At 47.7% G+C, this 22,519-nt stretch overlaps 1 protein-coding gene across 1 annotated transcript in view; it reads left to right on the top strand.

Moving 5' to 3' along the window:
- USH2A (usherin) overlaps positions 1-22,519 on the top strand; it is a 4,817,015-nt gene that overhangs the window by 848,518 nt on the left and 3,945,978 nt on the right. The window contains exon 16 of the mRNA XM_069608572.1: positions 11,485-11,643. Coding sequence (XP_069464673.1) covers positions 11,485-11,643 — 159 coding nt within the window. The remainder of the gene's footprint in view (positions 1-11,484; positions 11,644-22,519) is intronic.

Raw genomic sequence — 22,519 nt, 5'->3', positions numbered from 1 at the left:
GGCCCCGGCGCACGTTCTCTTGGCTGATCCTGGCCAGTCGGTCGGCCTCAACCTGCTGGTCATTGATAATCCCGGGTTCTCTCTCCTGTACCTCCGGCAGTAGACCCCGGGGGCATCACAGGAACAGCACTTCCGCCGGGGCGACACCAGTGGAGGCATGTGGGGTGGTGCGATACACTCTCAGGAATTGATACAAGGCCCGTTGGAGGGGCTGGCCTTGTCCTTGCGCAATCTGAAATGTCTTGTTTAGTGTTCGCATCAGTCTTTCTGCATCGCCGTTGGCCCGAGGCCACAGAGGGGATATCTTTCGATGTTGAACTCCACAGCTGGCCAGGAACTCTGAGAAACGTTCGCTTTGAAATGGCGACCCATTGTCCGAGCACAGCGTCAGGGGAAATCCATGGGTTGCAAAGATCTTTTCCACGCCGACTACCACATGCTCGAATGCCACCGATTCCACAAACTCCACTTCGGGGTACCGGGAGTACTCATCGACTATGGCCAGAAAATGGGTGCCCACGGACGTGGACCCAAAGTCTGCATGCACAACCTCCCAGGGCCTGGTCCCTCGAGGCATTGCTTCGATAGCCGGTTCCCTCTGCACCGGGGAGGCTGCCTGGCACCATACACAGGCTGCCACAAAGTCATCGACCCTTTTCTCCAGCTCCGGGAACCAGACCTTCATCCGCAGCCTCGCCTTCATCTTGGCAGCACCCTGATGTCCGTGATGGGCCAAAGCGATCACCTCACCCACTTTGGAGTGGGGGACCACTATGCGATCCCCCCGGAGCAGGAGCCCCGACTCCGAGAAGGACAGCTCATCTTTCACCTTCCACAGCTGTTCAAGGGCGGTCTTCGCCTCATGGGTCCGCCCTGCGAGAGCTTCCAAGACGCGCTTCCAGGAACCGCTCTGCATCGACTGCTTCAGTATCTGGAAGCACCCATCCTCGGCCGCCGCAGCCTCCAGCTCCGACAGGGGCAGTGCATTTGGTGTTGCTCCCTCCACCACCATCCGGACATGGTCGTCCGCTTCTTCTGCGCAGGTGTCTCCCGCCACTCCCCCACGCACTCCGGGATGACGGGAAAGGAAGTCCGCTGCATTGTTGGCACCTGGCCGGTATTCCAGCGTGACCCCGTACTCAAGCAATGCGAGCATCAATCTCTCAATTCTGGCCGGAGGCTTAGATGACGAGCCTGCCAGAATCGGGAGCAGGGGTTTATGATCAGTCACCACAGTCACCGGGCGCCCCAGCACATAGAGGCGAAAATGTCGGCATCCCCACAAGACCGCCAGGGCCTCCCTCTCGATCTGGGAGTACCGCTGCTCCGTTTCCGAGAGCGCCTTGCTGGCGTATGCTACGGGCCGGAGGTTTCCATCCCGGTCCACCTGAGTCAGGACCGCCTCCAGGCCGAACGGACTGGCGTCGACCACAATCTCCGAGGGTAGCGCCGGGTCGAAAAACGCCATGGTGTCTTCCGTTGTTAGGGCGCTCTTGATGTCCTCGAACGCCGACTGTTCCAGTGGACCCCAGTGCCAGGCGGTCTCTTTCTTGGTAAGAGCTCTGAGCGGCTCAGACCTCGAGGCCAGGTTTTGGATGAACCGACCACAGTAGGTCACCATGCCCAGAAAACTTCTCACTTCCGACACGGATTCCGGGGGCTGTGCACTCTTTATGTCCTGAACCTTCCACGGGTCGGGTGACACCCCTCCCTCCTTGAACACGAACCCAAAGAATTCTATTGATGGGCACAAGAATTCGCACTTGTCCCCATGGAGGGTGAGGCCCAATGACTGTAGTCTCTCGAAGGTCTTGGCCAGGCGCTTCAGGTGGATCACCTCCGTGTTGGCAAACACCAAAATGTCATCACTGATGTTGAGTACCCCTTCAAGATCAGCAAGTGCACCCCGGATAATGTTCTGAAACACTTCGGCAGCCGACGATACCCCAAAACTCAACCTCTTGTACCTGTGGAGTCCCCGGCGGGTGGTGAATGTAGTGATGTACCGGGACTCCGGATGGAGGACAACTTGATGGTACCCTGCTCTGAGGTCGAGTTTGGAGAAGAATCTGGCCCCCTGTACCTCAGCAATTATGTCATCGATGGTCGGGGTCAGGTGTCGCTCCCTTTTTATGGCCTTGTTGGGTAGCCTCATATCCACACAGATGCGAACGGAGTCCGGCTGCTTTGGTTTCCTGGCCACGACAATGGGGGACACCCATGGTGTTGGGCCTTCCACTTTCTCGATGATGTCCAAGGCCACCAGGTTGTCCAGTTCTTTGTCGACTTGCTCCCTCAGATGAAAAGGAACTCTCCAGTGTTTCAGGGCAATTGGTTGTACTGAGTCGTCAATGTGTAGCCGGACTGGATCACCGGTCATTCTCCCAATGCCGTTGAACAGGGCTGCACACTTGTCCAGTAGATCGTTGATATCTTCCAGGTATACTGAGTATGCAAAACTCACTATCCCGAGTCCCTCCGCAGCAGCACAGCTCAGCAGGGTGTTGTTGCTTATGGGGGTCACATAGAACCGGGCTCTGATCTTCGAGCCTTCATGCTCCACCTTCGCCACGAACGCTCCGTCCAGCGGTATGGGCTCGAGTCCACCGAAGGCGAAGATGCGAGCTCTTGGCACAGCCAGGTTCGGTAATGGGTCAAGAGCGTCATAATGTCCCCTCGCCATAACATTGACCGATGCCCCGGTGTCCACCAGCACGGGAACAGGCGAGCGGTTCACCTCCACCACGCACCTTGGCTGTCTCCTGCTTTTGCCTTTCAGGATCCCCATGCTTGAGACGAAGAAGATGTTTTCCTCCTCCTCTACTTCAGCCTCCTCTGCCTGAGCCTCCTCTTCCGCTTGATCCACCTGGGCCACGTTGGATGGCCGGGTTTGGCGTGGAGTCCAGATTCGGGCAGGACCTCTGGGTACCATGACAGGTAGAGCCGACTTACACACTCTCGAGAAGTGATCCGGCAGCCCACATCGGCCACATGTTCTTCCTGCGGCTGGGCACTCTGTGGGGTGGGGGAGGTCATAGCCACATTTCTGACATGACTCCCCCGATCTTCCTGCCCTGTCTCGGGGGGCTCCACCAGGCCTTCTTGTTCCTCTGCCGCCCCGCCACACAGCGCACACCTCTTCGGCCTTGATCGAGCGTGAACCCGCTTCCATCTTTTTTGCCCGTGCCTCAGCCACTTTGAGACATCGACCCGGTTCTAGTATACGGGACAGAGTGATTCCCGGCTCTCTGAGGACCTGTCTCCTCAGTTTGCCGGAGGAGCATGCTTGGATCAGCATTGTCCGTATCATGTCCTCCGCGTCCCCCCACGCGCACCCTTGGGAAAGGCGGCGCAGGCGGACGTAAAACGTGTCCAGGGTCTCATCATCCTTCTGCTTGGCCGACAGCATCACGAATCTCTCAAAGTCCATGTTGGCAAGTGGAAGGAAGTGTGCGAGGAGAGCCGCTTTCGCCTCACCATAGGTCTGCTCCACCGGAGTCAGCGACTCGAAGATCTCCTGAACCGCGACTCCCGCCGAGTACAGCATGGTGGCTACCATGCTGTCATCGTCATCCACTCGAGCAGCCCTGAAGTACATGTCCAGGCGGGCCACCCACCTCTTCCATCGGGGCCCCAGACTGGACGGGGGGCCCGTAGGATCGAATTCTGGTATCGGTTGCAGGGCCGCCTGGGCTCTAGCTTGAGCCATAATGGGGGGCCCTTGTGGAGCAACAGGCTGTGCCCCTAGTGGTGCCTGTGGTGCAGGCCCCTTATTCCCCGGTGGCAGCGGTTGCAGAGCTGCAGGCTGGGCCGCCTGACCTTTGTCCTGAGATTCTTCCCCATGATCCGCGGTGTCACCGTCCTGGTCGCTGTCGGACATGGGACTGAGCGCACAGACACCCCACTACCAGACCTGGGGCTGCAACTCAGATTCCCACCATCACCATGCGGAAGGATGCACCCCTATGCCACACACAGCCTGGTGCAAACACACGAAGAACTTCCCAGAACGGCCACCACCTCGTGATGATGAAGAGGATCAAAAAGAGTGTCCTGATGATGAAGGGGCCGAGGAAGTGCCTCGTTGCCACCTTGCAGCAAAGCACTGCCGTATAGAAGTCCAAAAAATTGAGCCACATGTATGGACTGGACTAAGCAGGCCCTACCATATTAGTCCTTATCCTGGCTTACACTCGACGTAACAGTCCCAAAACCTGATGAAAACACACAAATTGGGTATGGGCGTGCAGGTCATGCACTCAGCAACCACAAAATCCAAAAATTAGACCCGGATCACCTTCTCGGTCCGAACCAGAGCTCCGAGAAGTTCCGTGGCCTTGTATGCAAAATGGCCGCCAGCCGCGTGTGCGGTCCGCAGCCACGGCATGAAACGAAACGTCCGTGAACGTTCCGTTCGTTTGAAAAATTCTGACATCACTCGTCGCCACTGTTGGGGGTCTGTCCTTTGCCCCCCAGGCGTGCCCGTGAGCCCCCAACCCAACAGAGCTCACACGCACACGTCCGTCAGGTTCGGGCTCCCCGGTCGCTCTACTGCTTCCGGGAACGCCCCGTTTATTTAAGCAGCACACGGCGACGTGCAACGTCACGCCGCCGCGTGCGCAGCCCTTACGGGGCAACGCCACAGGTAGGACAGTCATATCAGCTTCCTGACTGATTGCTCTAGCTGTCATTTTCATGTGGAACTGGGTCTCCAGAGGTGGTATTCCACATGGCAAGGTATTGGGAACTGGCTCTCCATCTCTGATCATGCACCTTTAACTGAATGCTGCTGTTTGTGATCATGCGTTCAGCGCGACTTCCTGCTTCCTGTCTCTGCCATGGGTTTGACCTTAGAGTCTGATCCATGGTCCATATCTTGCTTTGTCCCTCATGTGCGCACTGCACGGGGACACCTGCTCTGTGTGTGGTGTTGCAGGCCTGTGCCAGGCTTTGCTGCTTTCTATCTTCGGGAGCCTGTGAACATGTGTGTGATCTTGTTAACTCGGCTATGAATTAAATACCAACTACAGGAGCCACGTGTGCTCTTGGTCTCTTTGTCCAGCCTGTGCACTGTGGCATCCTACGTTTAACACCTGCACGAGTTATGTGATGGAGCAGGTGGCTTTCACTTACCCCCAAGTCTTCCTTAGCTTGTGTGACCATAATGACTTTACACCAGGCATGCTCTCAAGTCATTTGCAATCTGCGTCCATAGGGGAAAAACAGTCAACACCGATAATGATGAAAGCAACCTCCCCCTGACTGTACCTTTAGTCCATGTATTTTTGCTGTTTGTTATTTCTCGATAATAATCTGAACTGTGCTGAGCCAGAAAAAGGGTGTCAAAATAAATAGGAGTGGATTTAGGGTCCTCGTGTGACTTGTTTATGATGTATCATTATCAAGGCAGTAATTATCTCCCTTGTGATTTTGTTGAATATCTAGTACCCAACTGTACAGGTCCGTGAACCAATGACGTATGGGAATTTTGCAATGTCCATAGACCAACAGAATAAGAATCAAGCATGACCAGAGGAGCATACTAGAGTCAGATGGAGGTATTAGGTGGAAGTCCAAAAGGGATTTGGAGTGGGGGCTTGAAAGCAAACCGAGAAATGAATTGCTGAATCAGTTAAATTTGGTTACAAATGTTCGGACAGAGGGCGGTCCAAACTAAAGCAGATCCAAAAGATTTGTCCTTTCTTATTCTGTGCAGTGCGAGCCCCAGTTCTGCCAGCCACCTGTGCAAGATGTGTGCTCCCTGATCCTCCCACCCACACATTGCAGCAGCACTGGTCAGGGGAGGCCTAAATCGAGGGGTGCTTTCCACCATGGGCATAGGACATGGGGGAAGTGGGGGGACAAATCCCCCACACAATTTTAAGTGGGGGGGATACAATGGCATTTACTCCCCCCCCGGTTTCTCCCAGTTTGTGTCTAGTTTGTGTCTAGTCTGCAGCGTGTAGATTACGGTCTGCAGCCTGCCTGTGCAGTGATGCATGCAAACTTGAAACTTCAGACAGCAGCAGTGGCACGGGTAATTGTAAACAAGATTCTTTTTACAAGTTGTTACAAGAACTCTGCTGCTCGCAGGCTCGCTCATGCGTGTCCCCTCCCCCCCGCGCCTGCGCATTTGGAGCGTGCCCAGGTCAGGCCGGGGAACATACTGCAGAACGTGCCCCTGCGAGTGTGCAGTGCACTGCTGCGCAGGCTTCCAGACTGAAGGAGAATCCAGTAGGCAGCGACGTGTGCTCCTCAGAGACAACAGACATGACCATCTCTTACGCTGCTTCTACCCAGCGGTGGAGTAAAGAGGGCCTAGCCTAGCACAGGGGTTTCCTCCCTGATTTATGGAACTAACCAACAACAACCGTTTTATGGAAATTCATATCAGGTACCGTCTCATTTTGCAGTATTATAAATGAACAGACTCTGAATATACGTTCTCGTATAAGTGCATGCCAAGCAAGGATCATAAAAGACACGGCGGATGTAGTGATTAGGTCGGGGTAAAGGAGACAGTGAGTCGCTCGATTTTAAGTACACATTTGAACCTAGTACATCTAAAAAAAATAACGTTGTTGGTAATCATAATGACAAGATAACATGTTGATAGACGCAATTTGCACTGTTCGGTTTGTTCGATGGAACCCAGATCCCTTAGTAAGGATCATAAAAGACACAGCGGATGTAGTGATTAGGTTGGGGTAAAGGGGACAGTGAGTCGCTCGATTTTAAGTACATATTTGAACCTGGTACACCTACAAAAAATGATGTTGTTGGTAATTATAATGACAAGATAACATGTTGATAGACGCAATTTGCATTGTTCCGATTTGTTTGATGGAACCCCACGCCCATCACAACAACAAACATTATCTGTCTTTAGGTGCCTCTATTAATGCCATCACTTTCAAGTCAAAGTTCACCTGTGTGCTTCAGACATGCATCTTTAAGTATACTAAGAAGCATGAGTGCGTGCGTTACATTCCATGTAATGCGACTCTAGAGGCAGTGCACGGCTAGGTTGATATACAGAGTTCAGGCTGTCACCACAAGTGTTTGTATGCCAAGATTGTACAATGCTTTAGCATGGCATCGATTTTCATGTGTATATCATGCTGGCTGTTATCCCAATCCAACGTCCCACTTGCTGGATTGAAACCTCCGAAGCCAGGTTTGAGGTGCTTGAACATTGTAAGATGTTAATCACTATACCTGGACTAATCGCCAAGGGACCCACATACATATGTTGAACGATCATAGTGCGCACAGAGAAGGTGCGTTGTACCATTGGAACTATGACTAAGGAAGCCCTTCCTTATGAACATGTCAGCAGTGAGGCCTGCATCTCTGTTTTAAATGGGAATGAGGCAAAGGAAGCCTCCCTTACTATTAAGGCACTGCATTGTGTTGAGCAAAAATCCTGAGGAAAACAGCCTCTAATAAAGACGGGGCACATTACACAATAATCATTGTGTAGTCACTCACCATCCAGCTGTAACCATTGCAGAGAACCCCATCAACATTTTCTTTAAAAAAAAACAAAATGCATAGCGTGTTTGCTTTTCAGTGTTAAATTAATGTCTCTTTGTGCAATGGCGCAGAAAGTGACAGTACATCAAAGTAGGCGTGCTAGGGTGCAATAAGCGGGCGAGTTACCTAATAAGTGTAGGATTAGTGCACAATGCCAGAGCGGTGACGCACAGTGCTCTTGGGGGTCTCTGAAGCAGTGCACTTGAAGGTGATTCCAAACTAGCTCTGTTTGTGTTTTTCGTCAGCATTGGTTAGGAACTGCCCATGGTCGGACTGGGCTATAAAACTGTCTCTGCCACCAATGGAAAAGTGGGCCACATTTGCAAATGGCAATTAATTCCTTTTCTGACACTGTTTGAATAGTACCTAAGGGGGAGTTTTTTGATAAAATGTGATGCAAACTGTGCATTTTAAAGAATATTTCTTCAGCAACACTGTTCAAAACTACTAGCCGCATAGTGATGTGATCAATCAAACTGGCCCATATCCGCCATAAAGCTGGCCCACCTCAGCATTTTGTGTCAGCCATGGGCCTATTGCCCTATAGGCCAGTCCGAGCTTGATACTGCCCTAATGAGCGCTCCCTGGGCCCAAAAGGATTACAGCAAGTGAAGGACATTTAGCACTCCGACTCGACCTCCTGAGAGACCTCACTCAGCCTACTACTGTACTAAGGTAAGTCAAGTGGCCCACCAGCTGGCCCTCCTCCCAGGTGCAGTGCAGGCCAGGCCGGCATGGGTTGGGGGGATGACGTGGACGACTCACGAGCATGAAGAGCAGCCCATTGGCTACCTGGCGTTTTTTTTATCAGCTTTTGAATTAGTCCCCAACCCTGGCCCGATCACTGCTTAGGTACTTTCAAACATCACTCTGCCTCTGCCATGGCCTCATCTAAGGCAGTAGGAAAGATGAAGGCCCCAGGGGCCAAATGAGAACTCATTTTTGGGACTCCTGTGAGCTAATGTTACAAGTCTTGTTTTGTGTTCTCCTAGCTGCCACTGATGATGACTACTTCAATACTCTTAAATAAAAATAAAAAATCATGGCCGTGTGCTTTTCCGGACTCCCCCAGTTTGCAACTCTGCCTCACCCTGAACTGCCATTATTTATAGTCTCCATCCGTCCTCATAGCCCTTTTCATTCTTGCTTTTTTACATCGCCCTCCTCTGCTGCAGTCCCGCCCACTTCACCCCCTACCCCATGTCCCCCTCTTGCTGCCTGTCAATGCCAGACTGCTTTTGCTTCAGCGACCCTTGTGTGTTTCCTCATTGAGTGACAAGCCTCCGAATGGTTCTTGTAGGGTATAAGTATTCGACAACCCTCATGTATTATGAGTGCCCCATTAGTCCCTGTGTATTATGAGCAGCTCATTGGCCATTATGCACTATGTGCTGCTGCTGCCCCATTGACTCTTGTGTGCTATGAAAAGCTCAATAACACTTGTCTGCTCTGATTGGCCTTTGTGCACTATGAGCAGCTTATTGGCCCTTGTGTACTGTGATTCACCCCATTGGTCCGTGTGCAGTATGAGCAGCCCTTGGTCCTTGTGTAGTATGAGCAACTCAATATAAATATCATTGGTCCTCATTTATTAAGAGCACGCCATTGCCCCTTCACTTGTGTACTATGAGTGTTCCACCCCCCATTGTGCACTATAGAAGGTCCTTTGGTCCTCGTGTACAATGAGCACCTCAGTGGTCTATGTGCGTTATCAGCCCCACCTTCATTGGCCCTTGTGCACTATGAGTGTTTTACCAAGCAATTTATACTATCTGAGGCCCAGTGACCCCCATTGGCTAAGAGGGTCCGTTGGTCCTCTTGTACTATGAGCACGTCGTTTGGCTATGTGTGTTACTGGCCCTTCTGCACTATGACTGTTGCACCTAACATTGTGTGCTTTAAGTATTCATTGGCCTTCATGTGTTATGATGGTCATGGTCTCTGATGTAAACTTTATAGACCTAAACGATATAAAACACACTATTCACTCGATCCAGCACCAACATTCTCCCTTTCCTTCCCGCTGCAGCCTTAAATCACAAAGTGTCCCCTGTCGCCCCCAGATTTTATGGGTCTCCTATGCCCCTGCTTTTCACTGCTTTTTTGGCGTGATTAGTGACGCATCAGGAACCCCTTGGCCAGGACTCCGGGGTCCTTCACTAATCTCCCAACTAACCGCAAATACAGAACACCAGGGGGCTCAATTCTGGGGTTTGGCGGATAGCATCAGCCGAATATCTCGTTGCGCCCTCAATCTTTCCAATGTCTAAAATTATTCTGCATACTTCATCTTGAATAAGGGCATTCTTGAGCCAGCGCTGATTCTGTGGCATTGAATCACTGGGATGGCGAGTTCCCTGGATTTGATTTGCAGCTTGATATGGATGCCGGGGTCATCCCTTCTGCTGGGGCTACAGTTGTTTGCCCTGAGTCAATCGTGCAAAGTGGCGATGGAATGCTTAATGGAATTTCCGTTACAGTACAGACAGGGAGAAAAAACATAGGTGGAGGGACGCAAAGCTTATAGGTTTTGTTTGGTCATCTACCCACCCATTGACTGCCCATTGCCATGCTAACCCAGTTCCTGCCCCTTCTCGCCCAAAACAGATCCTCATGGGACCTATTTAAGCATGCTTTAATCAATCCTTCTCAACAAACGATGCACTCGTAAGTGCCTGCCAGTATTTTTTCAAAGCAATCTTCTGAGAGTTGATTGTAGCTGTACATTAGGTACTGATGTAATAAACATGCCTTAACCAGGTCTGCCTTCACCCACTCGATTTATAAGCAGTATGCATGTCTTTCACTGAAATACTGTTATAAACAACCATTGGCAAAGTCAACAATTTTGGCTTGTGTGTAACTGGTGGGCATTTGCCAGGCACTGCTATTAGATTCCCAGGTTGACACACCATTTTGCACCTGCAACAATGAATGGCCAGTTAATACCACTATGGCAGGGTATGGCAAGTGCCTTTCCCATGCCTACACAAAAGCCCAAACTGTTGCCATTGCCAATACTTAATTTTTTTTAGGTGACCATTGATCGCATTCATTGCTTCACTAGTATTTCCAATCCTCTGATTTGTTTAATACATGGATTCTGCCTCTGCCAATGCTGCCCCTTCCAGCGAAATGTTGACCAAGTTAAGTGTATTCATTAATTACAGTTAATGGACGCATGCCCCCATCTGCCCTTCTTTTTTAAGGGCCCACTGGCACTGATTGCTACTGGCTCTCATTAAGAGGGCCACCTCGATGGGCCTCAATTAACAAGAACTATTTTACAATATGATTTGTTGCCCCGCTGCTGCCAACGTTTGCATTGTGATTCATTATAGCGCTCTGTCACACAGCGTAATTGTATTTATGAGCTACGCCCCCTTTCCTTCATTAACATATTTTCCATTTCTTAATTATTTAACACCACATTTCACTGCTCGCCTCCCCCACTTGTTCAGCGGCGCGCCTTACGCATCATGGTCACCCTTTCATATTGCGTATGGCATATCGCCCCCTCGCCATGGATGCCTGCTCGCGCCAATTGAACTCTGGACGATCCCCTGGGTTCTCATTCGGGCTCAGGCACCATTTAGCCGGAGCAGCCAATGACTCAACTGCACGACCAATAAGCCGTCAAAGTCGGCCTTTCACCCGCGCAGAGTTCAGCCTCCCAGACAGAACTCATACCAAAATGAGTGATGTATTCCCCTCGCCTAACCCATAATCCTGAATTCTGACTGGTGGGCGCATTCTGTCACGATTTCTCGTCATGCGTGTGTAAAAGGTGGCGTTTTACAGAGCAGGTGAGCGAGTTTTGTCAGTTGATATAGTCGAAGTCTATGTATGTTTACTATAACTGCATTGTGAACACGGTTGATGTCAACTCGCTTGGAGTGCGTTTGTGCTTATTGCAGCTGATTGATCTATTTCACTGTTCCTCTATAGCGCCCTCCCAGCAGCCTCCACCAAACGGTCACGTGCTAAATTCTTCTGCTATCAGCCTTTCTTGGGACCCTCCAGATTTACCTAATTCTAACAAGCTTCAGTACAGTCTGATAAGAGATGGCTTGGAGATATACAACACTGCTGACCAACATCCTTACAGTAAGTGTTATTGCAAACAAATAATAATACAAAATATATATATATATATATATACTTTTTTACATATTATATGCAAAGTTGTGACTGTGTAACCATCCCTGATCATTTTCATTTAGATGGTGACCACAAGAAAACAGACTATGCTTTCTCTCCACGCGTATACATGACTCAGGTTTCCATGGCTCCCTGTTATCAGCTTGTATCTTCAGTGACATGCCTTCTTCCTCATCCCCACTCCATTTGTATATGTCCAGCCCTAGTACTCAGAAATCAACCTGGGTGAATGTATGCAGGCAGTCGTCCAGGCGAGTTCGGCCTTAGAGGTTATGTATGGAAAGAGAGGTTGGAGTTTGTGTTCAGTCTGGTAGGTGGAAATGGTGCTAGTGTAGTCGAGGGGGAGGTAGAAAAGAAGTGAATAGGATCACTTTTTAATGAAAGGTAGAACAGCGAAGTGGGATACGTTGGTTTTTTGTATCCCATAGCTTGCTGATTATTCTTCATTTACTGTAAACGAGAGATTAAAGCTTACCACCTTGCATGACATGTAGGCATGTGCCAATTGTCTTCAGTGTCTACTACGGAGGAAAACAATCCCAGAATTAGTTGGGGCAAGACATTGCAACCAGTGGCTGTAATTGAGTAAGGAAAATAGGAGGTGTTGTTTTCTAACTGGAAAGAGGGAGAAGAGAATGTCACCACCTTCTGGGACACGCCCACACATGACATTGTTGTGAATGGCTAGCCATGAGCACATCCCAGCGTGGGTAAAAGGCATGCCATTACTAATCATTAACGGTAATTGTGCTTACCTTATATATGTTACACATTATGATGTTGATATCCTTGGGTTCCCTCCTCCCTGACTGTGCAAAGCACTGGCCAACTTTTGTAACTACTTCTTTGGTGAAGAGAATTTCAGTGAACTCCTTGACAACGTTTGTTACTAAGGAAAATAACCAGAGCACCTTAATGTGTCCAGGAGAGCCATGTAGTGAGAGGGCCAAGGCAGCTGCTGTGTTCGCTGGGGATGGAAGAATTTTCTTAAGAGAATTGAAGCATTCCATAATGCATTCCGAAGCTCTATCTGAGGCGCAACACTGTGGAGCACAAGGTAAAGTAGAACCTGCAATGACATGGCAGCTACAAGAGGAGGAGGTTCAGTCCAGACCTTGATGTGTCTACTAATGGCTCATGAAAAATAAAACTTAAAGGAACAAGGTATGGGAAGTGTATAGTGTCCAACCCCACCCTCATCCACTGAGTATGGACATTATGATAGGGTGATGAACCGAATCACGAACCATCAAAGTCTAGGCTGCAGCATTTGAATCTGGAAACTGTTGATATACAATTATACGGAGACAGAAACTGTAGCAATAGAAACAACTACTTCTGCAAATGTATAGTGTGTTCAAACTCAAACTGACTGATCTGAATGTGCTAATGGTCATATTTAAGCACCACAGCACCACCACAATAGTCAAATTATCATAAATGATCACAGAAAAATATCTTAGACAACAACAAAAAATCAAAATGTAACATTTGTTCACACAGGGTAACACAATCTCACCAACGGCAATGTGCAAAAAACTTGTGTGCCGAGCAAGTCTGGGGCCAGTTTGTGTGCCACATCCTTGTGATGAGGGCACCCTGCACAAGCCTGTGATGAACTAACAAGAACACCACCCCAGGTCCATGCTGTCACCCCAGAAACGAATGCTGCTTTGCCAACACATGGAACACAGTACCCCTTTTTCTGTATGCTCAGCTGTGATTCGTATTTGCAAACTTACTAGTGATAGTGCTTTGCTTCAGGTCATGGCGATGGCAGTTTTAAGGTATGAACAACAACATGTCAGCACTCATGCCAGGTCTCATGAATGTCCGTGATTGCTCAATGATATCCTGGTGGTATTGTTGCCTGTGTTTCCTGCAAGACTGTACCATAGTTGCACCAAAAAGGGTATTTTTGGAGTGGCCCAGGCATTAGCTCAGTCTGATGGCGAGAAAGTCTGTCACCATGGGCATGTTTCCCAGTAGACAGATCACTGACTGTGTCTCTTTGTGTGCAATGAGTGGCTTTCATTACCCTTTGTGCTGAGTCCCAAAGTATTTGATGGGATCAGCATGAGCATAGTATGTGTCACTCGACCAATTTGTGCATGCAATGATTTGATTTCCCAGGGCACAGGAAAGTTGACATCTGCTAGAAGGAGGAGTGGATGAGTGCACAGTTGTTAAGCCCGCACAGATAGAGCAGGACATTGTTGCAGTTGCCATGGGTCTAATATCCCTGCTTCCTTATGACCTGTCAGACCATACATGCCCTTCAACTTGTGGTGACACATTTTATCAGCAGTTGCCAGCCTGTGAAGGAATTGGTTGTTGTTTCCCAGATGATCAGCTCACTCTGCAGCTGAGCATGCAGTGTAAGGAATGCACTGAACTAACTGTGGGAGTCCACACGTATATGCAACACAATTTGAAGACTGAATTTGCCAGCCACTGCATAACGAGATGTCCTCACCAGTTTCGAAGCTAAGCATTAGATGGGGACTTCCTTACGCCAAGAAGTTGGCATATGCTGTGTGGTGTCTTTACAGTGTAATGGAGCACACAAAGCATGTACGCTGGCTCACGGCATGACTCAATTAAATAACGCCACAGGTGTACCTGATAGAATAGTACTTGCCAGATTTGACTGGTGAGGTGGATGCACCTAGTTTGCATGACATGCACTCTTAAACATGCAGGGGATGGAGGGAATCCATGCATTGCAGAAATAAAAGATACCATTATTTAGCCCTCAGCAACCTTCTCAATCCCTGTTTGAAGATTACAGTTGATCATTTTCAGCTGCAGGTGGCAGGTGGGAGCCGAGGTAGATACGATTCTGCAGCATGAGACAATAAAAAACGGTCAAGGATAAACTTGGAAAGATAATTTTTTGAAGCAAAGAGTCAGGTGGTATGTGAAACAACTCCTGTCTCAAAACACCTCTAGTGCCTTCTTCATCTTAAATATGTATTTGCATTTTCTCACCTGCACAGCCTGAGGTATCTTGTGTGAACACCACTGGCAAGATAGTGATTCCTTAGGGCATACCCCTCACTGATTCAGGAATCATTCATGTGGATGGATGTGCAAGAAAACCCAGTGTACCCTTAGTATCTCATATATTCCTCGGGCCCCAAAACCCTGTCTCACTGCTAACACACTGCTCCTAACCATCCTGCATCCATCACACCACCATGCCCTCTTTTCTTAGGCCTAGGTGCTGCACCTCCTTAAGGTGTCCACACTTTACCCTTTATCTTTTCTCCTCTGTGTTATTGTGAAGAATACCCCAAAGGGTTGCAGCATCACTCTGATAGCGAAAGCCTGGTGACATATCAAAACCTGGTGAGGTTGTGTCTGTTGGTTGTGATGAAGGGGGATTTCATTTTGGACTGTGTGAGATGGGTTTGGGGCATGAGGGAGACAGCATGGAAGACCTCTGTGGGGAGAAATGAACAGTGATTCTGTGCCATGACCAATGCCTGATAAACACCTGATAAATGCCTTCTTGCCCTACCCAAGATGGCCTCGCCCTGATTGGCAGAATGTCCACCAGGTCACTGAGCACATCACCTGAGCACGGGAAAGTGAGCTTTGAGGCATCACTCAGCCTGCCAGACAGCATGCTAAGCCCTGCAGTATGGATGACTGCAGCCTCAAATTTCAAGAAGCCTCCCATAACCTTTGGAAATTGGCTGGAGTTTACAAACTGCCCCTTCCCCCTCATCTGCCAACTTCCTGATGCTTGTTTTGTTGCATAAGTGACACAATGCATAAATGTGTGTGTGTGTGTGTGTGAGAGAGAGGGAGAGAGAGAGAGGGATAGAGAGAGAGAGAAGGATTGACAGGGGAAGAGGTTGTTTGCCTTTTAAGACCTACTCCCCACTCCTCTGTCTAATGGTTTCCCCATCAGGATCACCTGCCACCTTACATTACACACACACATACCCACCCCATATGCAGCCACCACAGGCCAAGTATTTACCACAAACACTAACTGTGCCACATCTAAGCACTCCTCTTAATCCCTGTTGCATGCTCCCACATCATTGATAACAGACCCAATGCCCTTCAGTCTTTCAAATCTTGGTCTCTTCCCTACAGCGATCACACTCCCAAGTTTCTCCGTCAAACCCATACAAAGCAGATTGATACTCAGGAACCAGGTCCTTCTGACCTACACCCATCAACACCAAAGGTTTCGCTTCTGCAAATCCAACTGACATACTAATGAACCCCAGCCCCCTTTTTTCTTACAGAACCAAGTGCAGTGAGGCCAACAATAGTGGCAGACAGGTGCTATACAAGACCACTTACATTATATATGTTATATACTTAACTACTTGTGATTCGATTCAATTAAGCTTCGTTTCAGTCTATAGACCATAAAATCAAAGTTACAAACATTTCATAATCACAAAAAATCAATCATATAATGCATTGTAAAATAACAGATATATACACCATGCACTTATGCACAAGATTAAAAAAGATTAGCAGCATAATAAAGTGCATCACAAATGGCTGTCAAAATAACAGACAAGAATAAACCAATGAAAATGAGAAATCTAAGATGATCAGAGTGTAAAATACCGTTCTTAGCAATTAGAAGAGCTTAGATGGCTTTATACCCGGGGGAACCTATATTCAATTCAAACATCAGGCTCCAGTTTGTGAAAAGAAGCAATAGCAGGTAATACAACACAGCCTTTCCCACCATTCCCAGGCCAAGTAGTTTGCAACCGAGTGTTCTCCCAGATCATCATTTGAGTTTACACACAATGCTAGCATTTGTATAATGGTTCTGACAGCTCTCGTTCTAAATAACGGCTTCAAATGCCTTTTCCTGATTTCCAAGTATTGGGAGCATGATAATAAGAAAAGTGTTGCATTCTCCATTTCATTCTCTCAGAAGGGACATTTATTGGAGGCTTCAGTCTTCCACTTATGTAATAATTCAGCAAGCAGTAATATCCCCAGGCGTAGTTTGAGGTACAAGGCCCTTGTAAATTTGGGAGATACAGCGTCATAAACAAGGCTTTACTTCGCATCCCAATATCTCGCTGCGCTCTCACTGTTTTCAATGCCTGCGTTCTTCATCTTGTATAACGGCATTTTTGACAAGTGGTTTAAAACTGCAGTTAATGTACTGAGGCTCAGTCCAGCACTCATTATGTCCTTTCAGAGTGAAAGCTTCCTTTATGTATTTTAGCCAAGCTAGAGATCGACCACTGTCCTGCGATAAAATGTTTTGCAGGGCCGATCTGTAATTAGTTAAGCCAGGGGCGGACTAGACACTGATCGAATAGAGCAGCAGCTTTGATATTCAGATAAGTCCCATCCTCCTACGATCGACCTTTAGGAATACTAGAATGGTAGACGTATTTCTGTGAAGACCGGACAGATTTTTCACAAATTATTTCCACTGGTTATTAGTTGATTACAGTTGGATCCTCCCCATCATTCGCCCCGTACAGAGCTCATTGCCTATCATGGGCGGAGTAAGCCTACTGAGATACTTTTACTGCCCCATTGCCATAAGCACGGGCATACTTAGCAATAGCTCCACTCTAGCGAGTAACGGTAACATCAGCCTTAGCAAACTGGGAAGACCATTTACAATAGTCAGTGAATCTGACACCAAAATAATCATATTCACTGACTTGTTGAACAGGCTCCCCATTAAGTATCAGATTTTGTTTGCTATTCCCTTTGGTTCCACTTTTTCTAAATAACATAGGTTTGTTTCTTTTTACATTGATAGAGAGCTCGTTCGCATCAAATGCTAAATTGTTTTTTGAGCCAGATGTTGTCAAGGATAAAAGTGTAGCATCATCTGCAAACATTAACATTGGATACTTGTCCATTGATTACAAAAAAGGTAGCAGGCGCTCCTCTCCAGAGAGAACATGGCATGATAACCTGTTCTGAGGCTACCTTTTTTTTGACATATTTGCAAGGAACTTGGGGTTGGTCACCCTAAGTTACTTGGGGGCAACCAGACGTGGACTCCCTGCTCACTGTGCTCAGAGAGGCACAGCTTCACCTCACTGACGAGGCCCAACAAGGCTGAAACAAGTGTATGGGGTTGCTGTTGGTACTCTTGTTCAGAGAGGAATTGCCATAGCATTTCGGTGCTGGACTGCCCATGTGGGCGGGACAAAGACTGATCTGCAAATGGATATTTCCCATCTGTGAAAGGTACAGTGAGTAAAAAGCGTGTGCTGCAAACTCTCATCTCAGAACAGGTTATCATGCCATGTTCTCTCTGGAGAGGAGTGCCTGCTACCTTTTTTTGTACATACTTGTCTATTCACTTGTGTATAATACCATTAATAAAAAGGCAGAGAAGTTTGGGCGCCAGAACACACCCATGACACACTCCCATCTGAATAGGAACATTCTCAGTAATCCTACCATAAGTGCCCCATCTGATTACAGCCTCGTTCTCTGTGTATAGAATTTGGATTGCCCTAAGAACAGTGGTCGAAGTGTACAAAAAGAAGTAGTGGAACTATGTTCCCTGCTGGTCTTCCTCCCTCCCCACAAACCCCATTGCTGAGCCCCCTCCCACACACAATCCAAACCCCCAAACAAGCACACCTGCTATTTATGGGAATGTGCAGTGCAGTGCACTGAAATGCAAGCTTCAACTTCTTCCTACATGTTTATTTTAAAACTAAAGCATTCCAGAATGGTTTCTTTTTAAAATAAAAGTATAGGAACGGTGAAACTTAAAATTAAAAAGTATAGGAGCACCGCTCCCGACCGCTCCCGCCCACTTCGACCTCTGCCTAAGAAGGGCTTTGGGAATAATTCATATCAGTTAGGAAGTTCATTACCTGGACCTGGGCACTTTGTCAAATGCCATTTTCAAGTTGACAAATATTGCATACAGCTTAATCTTTCTCAGGGTCATAAGGGCTACTTGCTATATCTCTCGAGGTTAGAGATAATGGCCCACTACAGTACTGGTATAGTAAGAGGTTAATCTGGACAGTATAACTTGTACCAGAAGCCAAAGAATCCATATGTGGCTCTCCACCAGACTAAATTCTGAGCAAGTGTCTATTCCTTCCAGAGCATAGTGTCCAATCACAGTGGAATCCTTGAAGTGCCTGATGTGCAACAACTAACATTTAATTATATGAACATGCAGTACATTGTGGTAGAGCCTGGCAAGCAAATAATCAGTAGCCAACACAGCTCCTCTAAAATGAAGTCCTGTTTTCTCCTGTGGCCTGTGAAATTGTTCTGTGCCACTGGTGGAGCAGGTGCTGTGAATCAAGATACTGATGTAGCCATGCACAAGTACAGACTAGGTTTTTGGCACATAGCTTATTAAAGGGGAATCTGATTAGCAGATTTCCCTTTCATAGATGGAATTACCTGCATCATTTTATTATTTAATGCAAGTCAAAAAGCCAGGGCTTTCACACCCTTGCCAGATGACAATTCATCACATGTATGCATTGTGGTTTACCAGTGTGTGATGCCCATTATATTTGCCCTACCTCACTTTCCTGGTAAAAGCTTGCACGCAATTGTGTACTCCGCTGCCTGCATCTTTCCCTTGGGCTGGGAGAAGTATGTCCACACCCATGAGTGGCAGATCGTAGACATTGATGAGGCAGATTGTTGTCTTTTGTTCAATTTGTTAGCCAATCATGACCCATTCACTGGAAGGAAGGCCCAATCATCAAAACATTCCACTTCCTCTAACTGCTCCTCTTCGACATGATATGATATTTTATTTATAGTGCGCCTCTACACAAGTGTTTCAAGGCATGACGAGGAAGTGAAGGGGGACAGGGGGTACAAGAATGATCTTACTAGGCCCAGTGACATTGAGATTGCACACGTGCGGGGAACTCCTCCTTCCTGGGCTGCATCCTCTTCCTCGTGTTCTAGCTCCTGATTCCCCTCCTCCCACACCTCAAACGCTTCCTCATGTTCCACCTACTGCTCCTGACTCCTTTCCTATATCCCATGTTCCACCTCTTGCTGCTCTGACCTGCACCCTCCTGTTGCACTGCTGTCCATCATCTTCTTACTCTACAACTTCATCTTCCACTTCCTGCTTCAACTCCTGGCTCTCCTTCTCCTAATTCACAGCATCCACCTGCTAGTGTGCCACCTCTACCACCTGCTGTTACATGATATGATATGATATGATATGTTTATTTATAGAGCGCCTATACACAATGTGTTTCAAAGCGCTTCAAAGCAAGGGAGGAAACAAGGGAAAATACGACATTCTTACAGGCCATGAACAGTAAGGATGTGAAATTAACTATCGTACTGGACCTGATGACATTTCAGATAGTTCAAGAGCTAAGACATAGATAAGGAATGGAAGGGGAGAGTGGGAAGGAAATGGAAACAGACAGGCGACTAACGTACTAGGCCTGACGCCATTTCTGGTAGAGCCGGAGAAAACAAAAGGTGAGGCAGAGGGGTGCAGAAAGGTAGGGGAGGAACAAAACAAGCGATTATCATACTAGGCCTGACGACATTTCAGATAGTGATGGAGGGGTGGTGGGGAGGAAAAAAACAGTAAGGGCAGGGGGAGGAGACAGACAAGATTGCTATCATACTAGGTCCTGGGACAATTCTGATACAGTAAGTACATAGAAGAAAGTAAGGGGAGGAGATAGGAAAAGGGAGAAGGGAAAGGAGGAGAGAACAGAGAGTTAGCAGTCAAACGAGTGGAGAAGCAAGAGGGGAGAGTGAATACAATTGCAGAAGTCAGTAGTAACATCTCCTCCTCATCCTCATGCATCTCACCTGCCTGTCTTCTTTCTCCTTCTGCCACTAAGCATCTCAACAAAACAACCCCTCAATCCCGCTGCCAACACCTCATGGCCCTCAGACACCATCTAATCCATGAGACATCCAGACAATGCCACCACCACTTCAGATAAAATGTTGACAGAAGTCCCAAAATGAATCTATGTTAGGGAGATCCTCCACACTCTCCACCTTTTTTGTTTACCATATTCTGTATCCATTGCTTGTTGGCCCTCCATCGTGTACTAAGGTAACATCATCCTTGGACCAAAAGAGACCCAAATCATCTTCACCTTCTTGCAGGCCTGCCATTCCATCATCTTTGGATTAGGTGACAGCCTAAATCATCTGTGACCACAACTTTCCAAACATGCACATCCTCTTCATCATCGGAAAATGAAATGCTCCATAAGAGTCTAGCACAGTATCAACATTTTAAATCCATCTCTAATGGGACCTCACATAAACCACAGCAGGGTATGGGTAAACACCAAAAGTAATGTGTGAGCACAGTAAGGCAAAGGGTGTGTCAAAATATTTAAAAGTGTTTCATGGAATGTTTGTTTTAAGGTGGAGGCAGGAAAGTGTTTCATAAACGTTTCACAAAGCATGCCAGAGAGTGTTTGAGATGTGTGCAACCATTCCTCATGTATGTTCAGATTCAAGATCCGCAGTCAGAAGAAATACGTTCAGACGTATTCTGTGAAGTTCAACAAAAACATCATAGTCCGGTCCAAAGACTCTGCCCGACAAAGGCTCCATGAGGTTGGATAACGATCATAGTCTCGTCGGGTGAAGACACGTTTGAAAACATTACAGAGACATTGTGGGGTTAGGGCTCTGCTGCATGGGATATCCTTTTTGGGTATCATGGGCTCTATTACTCCAGGGAAACCTACACAAGTCCCAAGCCACTTGAAGTGAGAACCACCATGTTTCTTACGTAGGCTGACTGGGTTCTGCCAATCTGCAAGCTAGTTATTTTGTTTTTCTAGCTGCCTTCTTTCTTTGTGAACGAAGCACCTGATATTTAGAGAAGTGGCCAAGTATGTCCTCTGCTCTAACAGTACACTTACAGGCACATCTCTCAAGTCTTCTAAGAATCTTTAACTGTATTGAATCCCTATGTCCCCCTATGTCCCCTGACACTCCTACAACCACACATGTTGCCTTCTGTTGGGAAGGGGGCAACCCCGCCCCACCTCCATAGATGCTTTAGAGGAAGGAGAACTGCATTCAAAGCACTATGATGGGCCCGGGTCGTGGGTGGACAGTGGTAGGACCCCATTCCAATATAATCAACTCACATCGTGTAGCGCAGGGCGCAAGCAAGACTGCCATTTTGCACAGATGTTATTAACCATAGTTAGGAGACAAAGCCTATGCAGAGAATGCAGCATTTCATGCACTAGGCCCTAATTGCAAGATTATGGAAATTTCCAGCCATGCCCGAGCTCCCATGAGGCCAACCTGCACCCCCAACCACCATAAAGTTCATCCATTGTTCTAACAGTGTTGAAAAAATGTGTTTTTACCCAAAAGAAATGTATCCTACAATCCTGCGATCATGGACCGGCGCCTGGTGTGAATGTTGTCACACACTGGCCAAAGCATGACCCGGCCCATCCCCAGGTGACCATGAGTTATAGCCCATATAACTGACTAAACCTCAAGATACCTGAATTCCATTGAACCAGGTGCCCCTTGAACACCAGCCCTAAAGTAACAAGGTCTGAATGTTCAAAGAGAACAGACATTGCATGTCTTTGAGCTACAATCCCATGATTTGTTTTGCGAGTGGCTGCAAGGTGCTGGGAGGGATACATTATAGTTCCAAATGAGGGTGTAGACCATGGAGCTGGATGGCGCAGGGAGTGAGTGAAATGTGTGTGTGGAGATCAGAGTGTCCCAGAAACTCCCTTGTGCCAGTTCTAAAACCAGTCAGGTGCCCAGTATAATGGTGGAGTAGCATTATGTTAGGAGTGAAGTTAATTTGTTCTTTGACCTTCGTCAGTGAGAAGAAGAT

Source organism: Ambystoma mexicanum, chromosome 4q, assembly GCF_040938575.1.
Source record: "Ambystoma mexicanum isolate Mex_15411 chromosome 4q, UKY_AmexF1_1, whole genome shotgun sequence".
NCBI classification, from domain to species: domain Eukaryota; kingdom Metazoa; phylum Chordata; class Amphibia; order Caudata; family Ambystomatidae; genus Ambystoma; species Ambystoma mexicanum.
This window is presented reverse-complemented; position numbering and strand designations above follow the sequence as displayed.